The 19,852-nt window shown below is 39.7% G+C and overlaps 2 protein-coding genes and 1 long non-coding RNA gene across 3 annotated transcripts in view; 1 reads left to right on the top strand and 2 right to left on the bottom strand.

Moving 5' to 3' along the window:
- Positions 1-19,852, bottom strand: part of SH3D19 (SH3 domain containing 19) — a 207,824-nt gene that overhangs the window by 154,571 nt on the left and 33,401 nt on the right. The window lies entirely within an intron of this gene.
- Positions 1-19,852, bottom strand: part of LOC116528962 — a 45,760-nt gene that overhangs the window by 385 nt on the left and 25,523 nt on the right. The gene's annotated exons all lie outside the window — the stretch shown is intronic.
- Positions 83-18,449, top strand: PRSS48 (serine protease 48). The gene is made up of 5 exons (XM_032246425.1): positions 83-134; positions 2,743-2,905; positions 5,081-5,346; positions 9,850-10,019; positions 17,966-18,449. Exons 1-5 carry the CDS (start codon positions 83-85, stop codon positions 18,332-18,334), a joined length of 1,020 nt encoding a protein of 339 aa, XP_032102316.1. The 3' UTR covers positions 18,335-18,449.

The raw sequence follows: 19,852 nt of genomic DNA, 5'->3' as shown, positions 1-19,852 counted from the left end.
GAAGCTGGTCCTGGCAGCTCCCTACTGGCCTCTTCCTTGGAGCCTGAGTCTAGGAAGAAGTGCTAGCCCTAAGGACAGAGACATGGGCCCTGCTGGTTGTGCCTTTACGCTGCTCCTTCTGCTGGGGATCTCAGGTGAGCCCCAGGGTGGGGTTGGGAAGGGAGAGGCAGAGGATTTTTACTCAAGAAGGCATCACATAGAACAATGTGACACTTCACCCATGGGATGTTATTTATGAGTAGCATGGCCTGAAAAGTCCTAAGAGGCTACTATATGCCCAGTACCATTCCAATGATTCTGGTTGGAAATAGCAGTACACACACACACACACACACACACACACACACACACAAGATTCTATCTTTGTGGGACTTATAATCAATACACATATTAAATGTGTTAATTATAAAGCATATTATAAGGTAATAACTACTATGAAAGGAAAAGGGCATCTAAATTACAGGGGCAGGAGTGTTGCGATCTTTAGAAGGCTAAAGAAGGCCCCACTAACAAGGAGTCATTTGAGCAGACCTGAAGGAGATAAGTAAATTAGCTAAGAGGTACAGGAAAAGATCATATCAAGCAGAGGGAACTGGAAGAGCGAACACTGTTCAATGGCTTCAGTCATAAGCTTGTTCATTTATTTTTCTGGTGCACACTGATTTAAAAGAAGGGTATGCTAGCCAAGCACAGTGGCTTATGCCTATAATCCCAGCACTTTGGGAGGCCAAGGCGGGCAGATCACCTGAGATCAGGAGTGCAAGGCCAGCCTGGGCAACATGGCGAAACCCCATCTCTACAAAAAATACACACACAAAAAAAATTAGCTGGGTGAAGTTGTGGGCTCCTGTAGTCCCAGCCCCTCAGGAGGCTGAGGCAAGAGAAGTGCTTGAGCCTGGGAAGTGGAGGTTGAAGTAAGTCAAGATAGCGGCCACTGCACTCTAGCCTGGGTGACAGAGTAAGAAGACCTTGTCTCCCCAAAAAACAAAAAACAAAAGGGTATGCTGAGAGAGCAAACAACGTAACAACAGGTAGCAAAGAAGAAAGAAACACAATTATACTGCAAAATGCCAATTCAGTTAAACCAAATAGCACAAAAGTAAATAGCTTGCAAACCTAAACCACATCTGAAGGCATCATTGTATTTATAAAACAACACACTTGATATTCCTAATGATGACCTTGAATCAAGTAAAAGTTAAATTTGAATCTTCATAGAGCATAATTTTTTTTTAAGAGACAGAGTCTCACTCCGTCATCCAGTGGCGCAATCATAGCCCACTGCAACCTCAAACTCCTGGGCTCAAGCAATCCTCCCACCTCAGTCTCCCTAGTAGCTGGGACTACAGGTGTGCGGCCACACCTGTTGTGTTTGTGACCCAAAAGAGCTTAAGACAAAAATACCCAACTGTTATTTAGGAAGTGATTTGCGAAAAATAAGGAAGGTCTCTGATACAGAACCTGTCTCCAGCATTCCTTTTTCTACTTCTATGCCCTATTTCTGGTCATTCCTAGTTTGAGAGTCCGACGTGACCTAGGGTTTCCTTCTGCCCTACCTATCTTACCACTTTTTTTCTTTTTTTTTCTTTTTCAGACAGGGTCTCGCTCTCTTGTCCAGGCTGGCGTGTAGTGGCATGATCTCAACTCACTGCATCATCCACCTCCTGGGCTTAAGCAATCCTCCTGTCTCAGCCTCCCTAGTAGCTGGGACTACAGGCATGCACCATCACACCAGGGTAATTTCTTCATATTTTTTGTAGAGATGGTGTTTGGTCATGTTGCCCAGGCTGGTTTTGAACTCCTGGACTTGAGCAATCCACCCACCTCAGCCTCCCAAAGTGCTGGGATTACCGTGCCTAGTCTATCTTACTACTTTCATTTGTTTGTTGGTTCACTGATGAAGTCATGAAAATATTCACTGGGAACCTATCTGTGTCCTAGCTGCCAACTAGAACTCACACTTTTATGCAGTGTGCTGCTGTCAGTATCCACCTCTCACTGAAAGGGGAACTTCCACAGATAAAGCTGTGGTCCAAGTGTAGGCTGACCCACCAAGGCCAGCACCCTGCAGCAGCATCCTGGCCACCTGCAGCATCCTGGCCACCTGCAATGTGGCTTGAGTATACAGGTCACCTGCACATTAGAGAAAGAGGAGAAAGGGAAATGTGGAAATCTTTTTTTTTTTTTTGGTGGGGGGGCCTGGTTTCGCCATGTCACCCAGGCTGGTCTCAAACTCCTGGCCTCAAGCAATCCTCCCACCTCATCCTCCCAAAGCACCGGGATTACAGGCATGAGCCACTATGCCTGGCTCGAAAAAATTTGTTTTAAGTTAAATTATGTTCCATGGACGCTGCTAAGGAAGGCAGGTAAGTATGTTTATAAAGATGTCCACTAATAAAAATTTTGCCCTTTGACACCAATCTGGAAAATTTAAATAAAAGGAAGGCTCTCTGTTCAGTGAATCTAGATATTAGATGTGTTATTATGTATTAATGATACCTTATTTCTTCCTTAGGGTCTTGCTCATGTTCTTTTCCCAAAAAGAAAGAGCTGCCATCAGGTGAGGGGTCTCCATTTTGAGCGTAAGACTGCTAGGTATGGAATGAGAGTAGGATAGAGTATGGTGTCTAAGGACAGTTCAGGTCCTAGGAATAGATGGGAGTTTGGGAATGATGATAAGGTGGGGAACCAGAGAAACGGAACTCCCAGGTTTCCACATTTCCCTTTCTTCTCTTTCTCTAGTGTGCGGGCGACCTGTATACTCAAGCCGCATTACAGGTGGCCAGGATGCTGCTGCAGGGCGCTGGCCTTGGCAGGTCAGCCTACACTTGGACGACAACTTCATCTGTGGAGGTTCCCTCATCAATGAGAGGTGGATACTGACAGCAGCACACTGCTTACCCAGGTAAGTTCTAGCTAGCAGCTAGCACACAGACAGGTTCTCGGTGAATATTTGCATCACTTCATGAATGAACCAACAGACGAATGAAGGTGGTAAGATAGGTAGGGCAGAAGGAAATCCAAATCATGTCAGACTATCCAATCAGGAACAACTAGAGATAGGGCATGGAAGCAGGAAAAGGAAAGCTGGAGACAGGCACTATATTAAAGACTCTTCTTATTTTTTCCCAAATCACCTTCTAAAAACCAGTCAGGAGATTTTTGTCATAAGTTTTTTTGGGTCATAAACACAGTCTGAGCTCTAAGAGCCACTACCGTGAGAGATGCAATTTGTCATGTGGTGAGAATCCTTATAGAGAGGCCCATGTGGAACCAGCATCTCCAGTTAACAGTGAGAAGGCCCAAAGCCTACCAGCATAAGTGAGTTTGGACACAGATCCTCCCCAGTGAGATGACTGCAGCTCACCTTGATTGCAGCCACAAGAGACCTGGAGTCAGTGGTACTCAACTAAGTCATACCTGATTCCTGGCCCATAAAAACTATGAGATAAATATTTGTTGTTTTAAGCCCCTAAGCTTTATAACTTGTTTTGCAACAATTGATAACTGATACATACAGAAATTAAAATGTCAGGACTCTTCAATAACAACACTGAAAGTCCAAAGAAAATAAGCCAGGTGTGGTGGTTTGCACCTGTAATCCCAGCTATTCAGGAGGCTGAGGTGGGAGGATCACTTGAGCCCAGGAGTTCAAAGCTGCAGTCAGCTATGATTGTGCCACTGCATTCCAGCCTGGGTAACAGAGTAAGACCTTGTCTCTAAAAAAAAAAAAATTAAGTTAAACAAAAAGAGAAAATAAGAGTAATAACTTCAAAACGCTAAAAGAAAATTATTTACAACTTAGAATTCTATCCATATGCAAACTATCAATCAAATGTGGGATAGAAGTAAAATATTTTCAAATACACGAAGCAGCAAAAATGTTACCTCTCACGTACATTTTCTCAGGAAGCCATAGGATAATGTGCTCCACCAAAATAAAGCGGGAAAAACAGACAATGGATATGGACAAAAGGGGATATAACACAGAAGAGAATCCCTAAGAAAGTCATAAAGGATAAAGAAAGTGCCAAGATGATGGCTGTGCAGTAGCCCAGATTAGAACAAGAGGGCAGAGGGCTCCAAAAAAAAGTATTGATAGAATGCCTGATAAGTTTGAACAAAATGAGAGGAGACTGACATTTCTGGTGGAGGGTCTGGGAAGTGAGACTGATGATGGATATACAGATAAAAACGAAAAACCAAAGTGAACCCACTGATCAACTCCAGGAGAAGCAAAAAGTTTTACAAGAAATGTAATCACCCAATAGGACCCAGTAGTAAATAATGTTTACATAGTCACAAGAACAAACACATTAAATACTTATTTAACAAAACGTTATGGTAACACTGGCTAGGAGGATGGGTAGAATGAAAGTGGGACGTGGGGGGTAAACAGTGATGCGTTAGAAAGTTCTATCCTCACCTTCCACAGTAGGAACTCAGTTTTCTAAAACTGAAAAAGAACAATAAAAACACAGCATCACATAGGGTTTCTTGAAAACATCTGAAAATTACTAAGAGCCAAAAGAGTTCAATGTGATTGCCTCTAAATAGCATGAACTGAGGGTAGTAAGGCCGAGAACTCAATATTTATTTATTTTGTACAACTTATCAAACTACCTGAAATCTTAACTGTGTATATGTATAACTGTGGTTATATTTTGCTTTAACATTTTATTCAGAAATGAAAGTCTAGTGCTCAGAACAGAATCAGTATGGACAATAAACAGCAATGTTTACTAAGCACACAGGTGATGGCTGAGACCATGGAGAATGGAAGAGGTAAATAAGAGAACCGGAGAGAAAAGATAGGACAAAACGCAGGCTGTAAGCCTCTAAGAAGAGACCACAGAAAGAGTGGTCAGGGAATGATGGAGATAGAGAAAGAGAGGAGAGAGGGAGACAAATCAACCTTAGTTGAAGTTGGAAGCACCGTGGTTAATTCCCAGTTGGCTACTCTGCTTTCTTAACTAGAGACTTACAGGCTATACAGGCAACTTGTTCTGACCCAGCTGCAGGCCATAAATAGGCCCCAGTTTTATTCTTCTCCTCCTTCCCCTCCCCCCCTACCCCATAGGACCTGGAATACTTTTTCATATACGGTGTGGCTGGGATCGATTAAAGTAGGTGACTCGAGTAAAAGTGTGAAGTACTACGTGTCCAAAATCATCGTCCATCCCAAGTATCAAGATACAACAGCAGACATTGCCTTGTTGAAACTGTCCTCTCAAGTCACCTTCACTTCTGCCATCCTGCCTATTTGCTTGCCCAATATCACAACACAGTTGGCAATTCCAGCCTCTTGTTGGGTGACTGGATGGGGAAAAGTTAAGGAAAGTTCAGGTGAGAATGGGCAGAGAGAAGGGTTGTTTTATACCCTCTTGTACTCCAGAACATTCCTATTCGAGGTATATCCTTACCATGGCAAATACTTTTCAACAAAACCAGATCAATCTAATGCTATTATTTATGTTTTTAAATATCTTTTTTGACATTTATATTTTTATTTTACATCTTGCAGGGTCTAGCTATAGCTGGAAGAGCAGATACTAACAATTTAAACATGTAACTAGCTCTCTCAAACAGAGGTTAGTAAGCCTGCTTTAAAGTTTGGAGACAGTCGAGTGTTTTTTTATCCGCTTTTAAAGAGTTGTGTCAACTCTTTCCCAGGATGGAGTAGAGACAAGACAGGAATTGATCTAGGAGCAAAAAAATGGGAAAGAAAGAAGTTTTAGAATCCTTTAGTTCAAAAGTCCTGGATATCCTTGTTAATTTTCTGTCTGGTTGATCTAATATTGACAATGGGGTATTAAAGTCTCCCACTATAATTGTGTGGGAGTCTAAGTCTCTTTGTAAGTCATTAAGAACTTGCCTTATGTATATGGGTGCTCCTGTATTGGGTGCGTATATGTTTAGGATCGTTAGCTCTTCTTGTTGCATTGATCCTTTTACCATTATGTAATGTCCTTCTTTGTCTCTTTTGATCTTTGTTGCTTTAAAGTCTAATTTATCAGAGATGAGAATTGCAACTCCTGCTTTTTTTTGCTGTCCATTTGCTTGGTAAATCTTCCTCCATCCCTTTATTTTGAGCCTTTGTGTATCCTTGCATGTGAAATGGGTTTCCTGGATACAGCACACCATTGGGTTTTGGCTTTTTATCCAATTTGCCAGTCTGTGTCTTTTGATTGGGGCATTTAGTCCATTTACATTTAGGGTTAATATTGTTATGTGTGAATTTGATACTGCCATTTTGGTGCTAGCTGGCTGTTTTGCCCATTAGTTGATGCAGATTCTTCATTGTGTTGATTCTCTTTACCATTTGGCATGTCTTTGGAGTGGCTGGTACTAGTTGTTCCTTTATATGTGTAGAGCCTCTTTCAGGAGCTCTTGTAAAGCTGGCCTGGTGGTGACGAAATCTCTGAGTACTTGCATGTTCACAAAGGATTTTATTTTTCCTTCACTTATGAAGCTTAGTTTGGCTGGATAGGAGATTCTGGGTTGAAATTTCTTTTCTTTAAGGATGTTGAATATTGGCCCCCACTCTCTTCTGGCTTGTAGGGTTTCTGCTGAGAGATCTGCAGTGAGTCTGATGGGCTTCCCTTTGTGGGTAACCTGGCCTTTCTCTCTGGCTGCTCTTAGTATTTTCTCCTTCATTTCAACCCTGGTGAATCTGACGATTATGTGCCTTGGGGTTGCTCTTCTTGACGAATATCTTTGTGGTGTTCTCTGTATTTCCTGGACTTGAATATTTGCTTGCCTTGCTAAGTTGGGGAAATTTTCCTGGATAATATCCTGAAGAGTATTTTCCAGCTTGGATTCATTCTCTTCGTCACATTCAGGTACACCTATCAAACGCAGATTAGGTCTTTTCACATAGTCCCACATTTCTTGGAGACTTTGTTCATTCCTTTTTACCCTTTTTTCTCTATTCTTGCCTTCCCATTTATTTCATTGAGTTGATCTTCGACCTCTGATATCCTTTCTTCTGCTTGGTCAATTCGGCTGTTGATACTTGTGCATGCTTCGCAAAGTTCTCATGTTGTGTTTTTCAGCTCCACCAATTCACTTATATTCCTTTCTATTTTGTCCATTCTTGTTAGCATTTCATCAAATCTTTTTTCAAGGTTCTTAGTTTCTTTGCATTGGGTTAGAACATGTTCTTTTAGTTCACAGAAGTTTCTTACTACCCACCTTCTGAAGTCTGATTCTGTCATGTCATCACACTCATTCTCCATCCAACTTTGTTCCCTTGCTGGTGAGGAGTTGTGATCCCTTGTAGGAGGAGAGGTGTTCTGGTGTCAGGTGTTTTCATCCTTTTTGCGCTGGTTTCTTCCCATCTTTATGGATTTGTCCACCTGTCGTCTTTGTAGTTGCTAGCTTTCAGATTGGGTCTCTGTGTGGACATTCTGTTTGTTGATGATGAGGTTATTTCTGTTTCTTGGTTTTCCTTCTGACAGTCTGGTCCCTCTGGTGTAGCTCTGCTGAGGTCCACTCCAGGCCCTGCTTGCCTCGGGATCACCTGCAGCAGCTGCAGAACAGTGAGGGCTGTTACCAGTTTTCTTCTTCTGTTATATTTGTCCCAGAAGGATACCCGCCAAGATATCTAGAAGACCCCATCGTCTCAGCCCAAAAGCTCCTGAAACTGATAAGCAACTTCAGCAAAGTCTCAGGATATGAAAACAATGTGCAAAAATCACATGCATTCCTATACACCAATAACAGACTTTTAGAGAGCCAAATCAAGAACGAACTTCCACTCACAATTGCCACAAAGAGAATAAAATACCTAGGAATACAACTAACGAATAACATAAAGGACCTCTTCAAAGAGAACTACAAGCCACTGCTCAACGAAATAAGAGAGGACACAAACAGATGGAGAAACATTCCATGTTCATGGTTAGGAAGAATCAATATCGTGAAAATGGCCATACTGCCCAAAGTAATTTACAGATTCAATGCTATCCCCATCAAGCTACCAATGACCTTCTTCACAGAACTGGAAAAAACCACCTTAAACTTCATATGGAACCAAAAGAGAGCCCGCATAACCAAGTCAATTCTAAGCAAAAAGAACAAAGCGGGAGGCATCACACTACCGGACTTCAAACTATACTACAAGGCTACAGTAATCAAAACAGCATGCTACTAGTACCAAAACAGAGATATAGACCAATGGAACAGAACAGAGGTCTCGGCGGCAACGCAACATATCTACAACCATCTGATCTTTGACAAACCACACAAAGCAAGCAATGGGGAAAGGATTCCCTGTTCAATAAATGGTGTTGGGAAAACTGGCTAGCCATGTGCAGAAAGCAGAAACTGGACCCCTTCCTGACACCTTACACTAAAATTAGCTCCAGATGAATGAAAGACTTAAACATAAGACCTAACACCATCAAAACCCTAGAAGAAAATCTAGGGAAAATCATTCAGGACATAGGTGTAGACAAGGACTTCATGACTAAAACACCAAAAGAATTGACAACAAAAGCCAAAATAGACAAATGGGACCTAATCAAACTCCACAGCTTCTGCACAGCAAAAGAGACAGTCATTAGAGTGAATCGGCAACCAACAGAATGGGAAAAAATTTTTGCAGTTTACCCATCTGACAAAGGGCTGATATCCAGAATTTACAAAGAACTAAAACAGATTTACAAGAAAAAAACTAACAAGCCCATTCAAAAGTGGGCAAAGGATATGAACAGATACTTTACAAAAGAAGACATACGTGAGGCCAACAAACATATGAAAAAATGCTCATCATCACTGGTCATCAGAGAAATGCAAATCAAAACAACATTGAGATACCATCTCAGCCAGTTAGAATGGCGATCATTAAAAAATCTGGAGACAACAGATGCTGGAGAGGATGTGGAGAAATAGGAACACTTTGACACTGTTGGTGGGAGTGTAAATTAGTTCAACCATTGTGGAAGACAGTGTGGCGATTCCTCAAGGACCTAGAAATAGAAATTCCATTTGACCCAGCAATCCCATTACTGGGTATATATCCAAAGGATTATAAATCGTTCTACTATAAGGACACGTGCACACGAATGTTCATTGCAGCACTGTTTACAATAGCAAAGACCTGGAACCAACCCAAATGCCCATCGATGATAGACTGGACAGGGAAAATGTGGCACATATACACCATGGAATATTATGCAGCCATCAAAAACGATGAGTTTGTGTCCTTTGTAGGGACATAGATGAACCTGGAAACCATCATTCTCAGCAAACTGACAGAAGAGCAGAAGATCAAACACCACATGTTCTCACTCATAGGCGGGTGTTGAACAATGAGAACACATGGACACAGGGAGGGGAACACTACACACTGGGGTCAGTTGGGGGGAAATAGGGGAGGGACAGTGGGGAGTGGGGAGTTGGGGAGAGATAGCAAGGGGAGAGATGCCAGATGTAGGTGATGGGGAAGAAGGCAGCAAATCACACTGCCACGTGTGTACCTATGCAACAATCTTGCATGTTCTTCACATGTACCCCAAAACCTAAAATGCAATATAATAAATAAATGGGAAAAAAAAGAATCCTTTAGAATATTCATACCTTTACTCAATCAGAATTTATCAAAAGTACTCATTACTTAGAACAACAGCTCAATTTGAAAAAACCTCAAAAAAGCAGAAATAGTTTAGAATTATTGAGTTTTAGATTTAAGTGTACCAAAAGAACCATCCATAAGCAAACATGATTGGAAAGTGATTGTAAGCTACTTCTGGATTCCCATTCAGAAACTTCTGCACATCATGACTAAATGCTGCCCCTGCATTTTTCCAGGTTGCTTTAATCTTTTGTTCCTGTCTTCCTCTACAGATAGTGATTACCATTCTACCCTTCAGGAAGCAGAAGTACCCATTATTGACCGCCAGGCTTGCGAACAGCTCTACAACCCAATTGGTACCTTCTTGCCAGCACTGGAGCCAGTCATCAAGGAAGACAAGATTTGTGCTGGCGATATTCAAAACATGAAGGATAGTTGCAAGGTCAGGATTTCCTCTTGAGATTTTTTTTTTTTAACATGAGATCTTAATTTGGATCCAGGTTTTCCTGTCCATAAATAACAGTGGATTGGGAGTCAGGAGATGAGGGTTCTAACAATAACTCTTGTGTTACCCTGGACAAATCACTTCAACTTGTGTCTGTGAAATCAATTTCTTCAACTATAAGACTATTGATCTAGACCAATGTTAACCACTGGTCATTGGACTTTTTATTTATTATTATTATTATTATTTTAAATTAGAGACAGAGCCTTGCTCTATCACCCAGGCTGGAGTGCAATGGCATGATCATAGCTTACTATAGCCTCCAGCTCCTGAGTTCAAGCAGTCATCTCCCACCTCAGCCTCCTGAGCAGCTGGAACTATAAGCACACACCACCAGGCCCAGCTAATTTTTTCATTGTTTTGTAGAGATGAGGTCTCATTGTGTTGCTCGGGCTGATCCCAAATTCCTGGCCTCAAGCAATCCTTCCTCCTTGGGTTGCTGGACTTTTATAGACCTTATATTTTTCACAAGTATATTAAGAGGTTGAAGCAGAATTGCCAACTTTTAAATTTTTTCAAGTAGAAACATTTCATTCTATACCTAAAAGATGTCCTTCTATTGTGTCTCGGTCATAACTGATAAAAAATCAGCCATTATTTGCATCTTCATTCCATTGACTGTAATGTGTTGTTTTGCTCTTGGCTGCTTTAAGTATTTTTTTCTCTACCTTTGATTGTCAGCAGTTTCAATATGATGTATTAGGCGTGGTTTTCTTTGCATTTATCCTATTTGGTGTTCACTGAGTTTTTGGGTTTTAAAAATCTATTATTTAACATCTTTCACTAACACTTGGAAATTTTTCAGTAATGATTTCTTCGAAAACTATTCTGCCTCATTTCCCTCTCTTCCCCTTCTAGTTGAAACCATAAACTTGTAAGTTATACCTTCTGGTATTTTCATACAGGTCCATTTTATTTTTACATTTTTTTCTCTGTTATTCAAATTGCATACTTTTAAATTTATCTATATTGAAGATCACTGCCTGTTCCTGCTGTCATTTATATTTTACTGTTAAGTCTGTCTAGTGAAATTTTTATGTCAGATATATTTTAGTTCTAGAATGACCATTTGGTTTTATTCTCTCCTTTTCTCATCCACACATACTTTCTAGATCTCTGCCAAGGTTTTCTATCTGTATATTATAAATATTTTCCTTTACATGTGTTGATCACAGTGATAATAGTTACTTTAAATCCTTATCTGCTAATTCCAAAATCAATCTGAGTTACGTCAGGGTTATTCTCCACTGACTGCTTTTTCTCATGAGTAGCATTTTCCAGTTTATCTTGGAAAACATTTTCCTGTTTTGTTTATTTATTTTAACATCTCATCATTTTGGAATATATCCTGGACAGTGTCAGTAGCATGGTACAGGGAGTACAGATTGTTATGCTTCTCTGAAGAATGCTGCTGATTTCCTGTTTCAATGGGAAGTCAACTTGGCTGACCTCAAAATCCAAACTGGATCTCTCATGTGATAGGTATCAGTTATTTCAGTCTTAGCTGAGCTGCTTGGAGTCTAACCTGCACATGTGTGTAGTTCAGGGTTTAGTCAAAGATTTGAGTAGAGTTTATATGCAGAACTTGGGACTCCCTTTCGGTGGTTCTCTCCCTTCTTGTATTTTTCCCTTCACTTTTCAACTCCTGTGGTAGCTCTAAACTCTACCCTTTAATTCCTCAAGTCGGTAAGACTGTGGGTTTCTTTTTAAGTTACAGCCACTATGCATGATAATGACTGGGGCTTGCTTTAAAGGAAAAATCATTTTTTTTTTTTTAAAAAAAGAAAGCCATTCTTTTCTATCAAGGATTGATTCTAGTTTCTGCCTGCTATTGGCCACCCTCTACTGCCTTCAGAGAGTAGGCTTTTTTATGCTGTCCACAATTTATAATTGTTATCTGAAGCACAGTTTGTCAGAGACAGGTCGCTCCCATAAGAAATTTTAAAAACAGAAACAGTTCTAAGAAGAGCACTTCTTCTTAAATGCCCATGGAACATTTTCCAGAATAGACCATATGCTAGGCTGTAAACAAGCCTCAATAAAGTTAGAAGGATTAAAATTATATAAAGTATATTTTCCAATCATAATGTAATGAAATTTAAAATAAATAAGAGAGAAATATGGAAATTCACAAATACATGGACAGTAATACACTGCTAAATAATGAATAGGTCAAAGAAAAAAAGAATCACACAAAAAATTAGGAAATATTTTGAGATGAATAAAAATGAAGAAACAACATACCAAATCTTATGGATGCACTAAAGCACTGCTTAGAGAGAAATTTATAACTGTAAATGCCTACATTAAACAATAAATCTCAAATCAGTAACCTAATTTTCCATATAAGACATTGAAAAAAGAAGTTCAAGGCCAGCCTGGGCAACACAGTGAGACCTTGTCTCTCCTAAAAATTAAAAATTAAAATAAATTAGCTGGGTGTGGTGGAACAAGCCTGTAGTCCCAGCTACTTAGGAGGCTGGGGCAGGAGGATCCCTTGAGCCCAGAAGTTCACATATTTAGTGAGCTATGATCACACCACTGCACTCCAGCCTGGACAACACAGCAAGACTCTGTCACTCTATCTCTTAGAAAAAAGGCTGGGTGTGATGGCTCATACCTATAATCACAGCAATCTGGGAGGATAAGGTAGGAGACTTTTTTTTCAGTCCAGGAGTTCAAGACCAGCCTGGGCAATATAGTGAGACCCTCTGTCTACAAAAAATAATTTAAAAAATCAGCCAGACATGGTGGTGCACTTGTGGTCCCAGCTACTTGGGAGGCTGAGGTGGGAGGATAGCTTGAGCCCAGGAGTTCCAGGCTGCAGTGAGCTGTATTTGCACCACTGTGATCCAGGCTGGGTGACACATTGAGACCCAGTCTTAAAAAAAAAAAAAAACTAACTAAACTTAAAGAAAATACAAAGAAGGAAATAAGGGATATAGTGGAAATTACTGATATAGAGAAGAGAAAGACAATAGAGAATATAAACTGGTTCCTTAAAAAGATCAATAAAATTGAAAAACAACTTTAGCTAGAATGAGCAAGAAAAAAAAAGACTCAAATTACTAAAGTTAACAATGAAACTGGGACATTACTAGTAATCTTACAGAAATAAAAGGAATTTGTAAGACACTACTATGAATAACAGTACGCCAAAAAATTAGATAACTAAGATGATATGGAACAATTCCTAGAAACATACAAACTAGCATAACTTACCTAAGAAGAAATAGACGGTCTGAATAAAAAGTAAAGAGACTGCATTTGTTATTTAAAACGAAAAACTACCAACAAATAAAAGACCAGGTCCAGGTGGTTTCATTGGTGAATTCCACCAAACATTTAAGGAATTAATACCAATTCTGGCCACACGCAGTGGCTCACATCTGTAATCCCAGCACTTTAGGAGGCCAAGGCATGCAAGTCACTTGAGGCCAGGAGTTCGAGACAGCCTAGCAAACATGGCAAAACCCTGTCTCTACAAAAAATACAAAAATTAGCTGGGGGTGGTAGCATGCACCTGTATTCCCAGCTACTCCGGAGGCTGAGGCATGAGAATCACTTGAATCTGGGAGGCAGAGTTGCAGTGAGCTGAGCTTGTGCCACTGCACTCTAGCCTGGGTGACAGAGTGAGATTCTGTCTCAAAAGAAAAAAAAAGAATTAATATCAATTCTATACAAGTTCTTTTGAAAAACAAAAGAGGGGGCTGGGCACAGTGGCTCACACCTGTAATACCGCACTTTGGGAGACAAAAGTGGGCGGATCACGTGAGGTCAGGAGTTCGAGATCAGCCTGGCCTACATGGTGAAACCTTGTCTCTATTAAAAATACAAAAATTAGCCGAGTGTGGTGGCACACACCTGTAATCCCAGCTACTTGGGAGGCTGAGGGAGGAGAATTGCTTGAACCCGGGAGGCAGAGGTTGCAGTGAGCCAAGATCATGCCACTGCACTCCAGCCTGGGTGACAGCAAGACTCTGTCTCCAAAAAAAAAAAAAAAAAAAAGAAAGAAAGAAAAAAAGAAAAAAAAGAAAGAAAGAAAAAGAGGGAACATTTCCCATCTCATTCTGAGATCAGTATTACCTGAGACTAAAACCTGATGAAGACATCATAAGGAAGTTATAGACCAGTATGTCTTATGAATGAATAGAGGTGGAAAAATCCTCAACAAACCAAATCCAACAACATATAAAAAGGATTATATACCTGAATGCTGATTTCTTGTTTCATCAGGAAGTCAAATTGGCTGACCTCAAAATTCAAACTGGGGATAATTACAAATGGGTATGTGGATTCTTTTTAGGATGTGGTGGCTCAAGCCTTGTAATCCCAGCACTTTGAGAGGCCAAGACGGGAGGATCACTTGAGGTCAGGGGTTCAAGACTAGCCTGAGCAACATAGTGGGACCTTGTTTCTACAAAAGATTTTAAAAATTAGCCAGGCATAGTGGCATGCGCCAGCTACTCGGTAAGCTGAGGTGGGATGATCGCTTGAGAATGGGAGGTTGAGGCCACAGTGAGCTGTGTTTGTGCCACCACACTCCAGCCTGGGAGACAGAGTGAGACCCTGTCTCTCTCTCTCTCTTTTTTTTTTTTTTTTTTTTAAAGAAAAGGATATATCATAAACAACCAGGATTTATCCCAGGAAACTTAGGTTGGTTTAAAATCCAGAAATCAATTAATGTTAACATACCACGTTCTTAGGATAAAGAGCAAAAACCATATGATCATGTCAATAAATATGGAAAAAACATTTGACAAAAATCCAACAACCCTTCAAGTTAAAAAAAAAACAAAACAACACTCAACAATGAAATGAGTGCATTTGTTCAAATGATTCAGGTACAACTACAAAAAAACCTACAGCTAAAATATTTAATGGTAAAATACTAAATGCTTTTGCCATAAGGCCAGGAAAAAGACAAGGATGTTTACTCTTGCCATTTCTATTCAACATTGTACTGGAGGTTCTGGCCAGAATTAAGCAAGAGACAAAAAATATATATATCAGATTGGAAAGAAAGAGTAAAACTATCTCTACTCACAGATGACATGATTTTAAAAATAGAAAATCTAAAGGAATGATACCCTTCCCAAAATTAATACTAATAAATACATTCAGCAAAATTGAACGATATAGGAACAATATACAAAAGGCAACTGTAGGCAGGGCGCGGAGGCTCACACCTGTAATCCCAGCAGTTTGGGAGGCCAAGGCGGGTAGACAGATTGAGGTTAAGAGTTCAAGACCAGTCTGACAACATGGTGAAACCCCGTCTCTACTAAAATTACAAAAACTAGGTGGGCATGGTGGCGGGGTGCCTGTAATCTCAGCTACTCAAGAGACTGAGGCAGAACTGCTTGAACCTGGGAAGTGGAGACTGCAGCAAGCTGAGATCACGCCAGCCTGAGCAGGATGACAAAGTGAGACTTTGTCTCAAAAATAAATAAATAAATAAGCAACTATATTTCTCTGCAGTTACAATGCATAATCTAAGGAAACACTTAAGAAAACAATATTCCATTTATAATAGTTTTAAAAAGAATAAAATAGGAATAAACTTAATATTGTTTAAATTGCAGTATTCTCCAAATGGATCTATAGATTGAATGTAATCTCTATGAAAACCCAGCTAGCTTCTTTGCAGAAATTGACAAGCTGATCCTAAAATGCATATGGAAATTCAATGGGCCCAAAACAATCTTGAAAAACAAGAAACAAGTTGAAGGACTCACATTTTTCATATTTCAAAACTAACAGTAATCAAGGCAGTGTGGTACTAGCATAAGGAGAGACACATATAGATCAATGAGATAGGATTGAGAGTACAGAAATAAACTCTTATATTTATGGTCAATTAATTTTAAACATTGGTGTCAAATCAATTCAATGAACAAGTTATAGTCATTTCAAAAAATGATGCTGGGACAAGTATATAACCACATGTAAAAGAATGAACTTAGACCCTGACCTTGCCATATACAAAGTTAACTCAAAATGGATCTAAGACTTAAACGTAAGAGCTAAAACTATCGCACCTTTAGGGAAAAAACATATAGGTAGGTCTTTGTGACCTTGATTAGGCAACATTTTCTTAGATACATTATTAAAAGCATAAGCAACAACAAAAAAAGATTAGAGTCCTTTAAAAATCAAAAATTTTATGCTTCAATGTATACCATCAACAAGCTAAAAAGGTAGCCTATAAAATGGAAGAAAATATTTGCAAATCATATATGTAAGGGATCTGTATCTAGAATATATAAAGAACACTTTACAACTTGATCATAAAAAGAACACAATTTTTTAAAGAGCAAAGAATCTGAATAGATATTTTTCTAAAGATATACAAGTAGCCAATTAGTATAAAGATATGCAAATGTAGAGAAATTGGAGCCTTCGAACGCTGTTAGTGGTAATATAAAACAGTGCAGCCTCTTTGAAAAACTGTTTGGCAGTTCCTCAAAGGTTAAATATAGAATTACCATATGACCCAGAAATTCCACTCCTAGGTATAGACTAAGATGAAAATATGTCCATACAAAAACTTGCACATGAGCTGGGCACAGTGGCTTCCATCCATAATCTTAGCTACTCAGAAGCCTGTGGCAGGAGGATCACTTCAGCCCAGGAGTTCCAGACCAGCCTGGGCAAAACAGTGAGATCCCATCTTTAAATAAACAAACAATGAAAAACTAGTACACAAGTGTTCACAGCAGCATAATGATTATTATTTTAGAAACAGGGTCTTGCTCTGTCACCCAGGCTGGAGTGCAGTGGCAGGATCTTAGTTCATTGTAAATTTGGCTCAAGCAATACTTCTGCCTTAGCTTCCCAAGTGGTTGGGACAACAGGCACATGCCACCACAGCATCTTTTTTTTTTTTTTTTTTTTTTTTTGTAGAGACAGGGTCCCACTATGTTGCAGGTTGGTCTCAATTTCCTGGCCTGATCATCCTGCCTTGGCTTCCCAAGGCACTAGGATTATAGACAGGAATCATCATGCTGGGCCATAGAAGCATTATTTATAATACCAAATAATGGAAGCAACCACAATGTCCATCAGGTGATGAATGCAGAAACACAAAGTGGCATATCCATACAATGGAATATTATTCAGCCATAAAAAGGAATGGAGTACTGATAAAATATGGATGAACCTTGAAAAGAATGCGCTAACTGAAAGAAGCCAGAAACAAAAGGCCACATATTACATGATTTCATTTATATGAAATGTCTAAAATAGGCAAATCCATAGAGGCAGAGAGTGGACTACTGGTTGGCCTAGCTGGGAGGGTTGGGAAGAGATGGGGGTAATTACAAATGGGTATGAGATTTCTTTTTAGAGTGATAAAAATGTTCTAAGATGGGTTGTGGTGATGGTTGTACAACTCTGTAAATATACGAAAAACCACTGAATTGTGTAGATGTGAATTACATGTCAGTAAAGCTGTTACAAAAGAGAAAGAGAGTAAGATTGGAAGACTACTACCAACTACTATCACTATAATTTTATATAAGAATGGATTACTTAACACTAAAAGAAGAGCAGTAAGAACCTAAGAACAGGAAAATAAGGCAGCTGGCTCATTTGAATAAATTTACCTTTAGTGAAAAATCATCACATTAGTTTTCTCTTTTTATCACGGATAAATATTTTGAAATTACTAATATGTTTCACTAAGGTCTCTAACCATTTCAATGCTATGATTCTAAAATTCCTGTAATCTCTCCCTAAAGCAGTGATTAGTCCAGCTCCCTGCAGGGTTCCACAGCTCCATGGGTCCTATGGCCTAGTTTAAAAGAATTCTCCACCCCTTATTACTACTCTCTTCTTCACGTCTTTTTTCACTATGCTCATTATCTTTATTTCTTCCTTAGGGTGATTCTGGAGGGCCTCTGTCTTGTCACATTGATGGTATATGGATCCAGATAGGAGTGGTGAGCTGGGGATTAGAATGTGGTAAATCTCTTCCTGGAGTCTACACCAATGTAATCTACTACCAAAAATGGATTAATGCCACCATCTCAAAAGCCAACAATCTGGACTTCTCTGACTTCTTGTTACCTATTGTACTACTCTCTCTGGCTCTCCTGGACCTAACATTATACAGAGTAGGCACTGTAGCTGAAGCTGTTGGTTGCATACAGGGCTGGGAAGAGAATGCATGGAGATTTAGTCCCAGGGGCAGAGGCCTCACAGGAGAGCCACTGGTAACCCTAGATAACTTTATTTATAATTTGAAATGATTTTAAGGTTCTTGATTTTGGAAGTTTTGGGGTTGGAATGTGAACAGTTAAGAAATAAAGCTGTCACCTCTGTACATTCTTTGTCCCTGACTAATGCATCTTCCAAAGCAGGAAGGATGTCCTCTATGAATAAGTATTTGTAGACACAAATTAAATAGCTACTACAGAAGCAGGCAAGGCAAAAAGTATCTGTGATGATATAGGAAAATATATTAAGGGTCTACCTTGTGCCCATGGGTTGCATCATGGGCTTCTAGTCTATTATTTCTCACCTCCTCTACTATCTTTAACTTTCCTTCTAACCGCCCCCTACTCCTCAACTGTAACAAGAGGGCTAATAAAAAACTTCATACAAAGCCAACTCTGGGCACACTGCCTATGGATTAGCTAACCCTGCTCCATAAGGAGCAGCAAAAAAATAGGAGGAAAAAAAAGAGAGATGCAAACATGAATCAGGCATGTTGGCTCACACCTGTAATCCCAACACTTTGGGAGGTCAAGGTACGAGGATCACTTGAGGCCAGGGGTTGGAGACCAGCCAGGGCAACATAGCCCCTGTCTCTGCAAAAGAAATAAAAAGTTAGCCAAGAATGGTGGTATGTGCCTGTGGTCTCAGCTACTTGGGAAGCTGAGGAGGAAGGACAGCTTGAGACCAGGAGTTCAAGGCTGCAGTGAGCTATGAACACATCACTGCACTCCAGCCTGGGTGACAGAGCAAAACCCTGTCTTCTTTTTAAAAAAAAAAAAAAAAAAGAAAGAAAAAGAAAAAGAAAAGAAGGAAATGCATATTTGTAGTTCAGCTCTGAATTTTTCTGAAGTTTATACTTTTTAAAATACCAGTGGTGACCTACTACCAACAATGGATTAATGCTATGATCTCAAGAGCTGAGGTCTTGAGTTTCAACAATCTGGACCTATCTAAGTGGTTTAACTTCACATCCATAATAAATCACTTTAAATATTTAGGATAAAGGAAATTATAGAAAAGAGCATTATATCCCATGCTTTCTTTGTAAACAAGCACATGACCTATCCTATTCCCTTCTATACCTAGGCTGCCAGAAACTCAGAGCTAACTTTTGTACTCAATTACAATCATTATCTTTACCATAGATTTTCTGGTATAATTCCATTCATACTTCTTTAAGTCATCCTTTATTTCTCATTTGAATGAACTTAAGTTTTATTGCATTTGTGTCTTTGACAAGATATGGATCCTTTTATTAAAAAAATTTGTTTCTGATAGTTGACTCAAAGTAAGTACATTTTGGCTTACTTTAAGCTTTAAGCTACAAGTGGCTCACACCTGTAATCCCAGCACTTTTGGACGCCAAGGAGGGTGGATCACTTGAGGTCAGGATTCAAGACCAGCATGGCCAACATAGTGAAACCCCATCTCTACTAAAAATACAAAAATTAGCCGAGTTTGGTGGCAGGTGCCTGTAATCCCAGCTACTCTGGAGGCTGAGGCAGGAGAATCTCTTGAACCCAGTAGTTGGAGGTTGCAGTCAGCCAAGA

Source organism: Sapajus apella, unplaced genomic scaffold, assembly GCF_009761245.1.
Source record: "Sapajus apella isolate SASKATOON/1434 unplaced genomic scaffold, GSC_monkey_1.0 scaffold61, whole genome shotgun sequence".
Taxonomy (NCBI): Eukaryota; Metazoa; Chordata; class Mammalia; order Primates; family Cebidae; genus Sapajus; species Sapajus apella.
Note: the sequence above shows the minus strand (reverse complement) of the source record. Positions and strands in the feature narration are given on the sequence as shown.

Coding starts and splice junctions, on each gene's coding strand:
- PRSS48 (XM_032246425.1), top strand. CDS start 83: ATGGGCCCTGCTGGTTGTGCCTTTACGCTGCTCCTTCTGCTGGGGATC. Junction 5,347..9,849: donor AAAAGTTAAGGAAAGTTCAG/GTGAGAATGGGC, acceptor CTTCCTCTACAG/ATAGTGATTACCATTCTACC. Junction 10,020..17,965: donor ACATGAAGGATAGTTGCAAG/GTCAGGATTTCC, acceptor TTTCTTCCTTAG/GGTGATTCTGGAGGGCCTCT.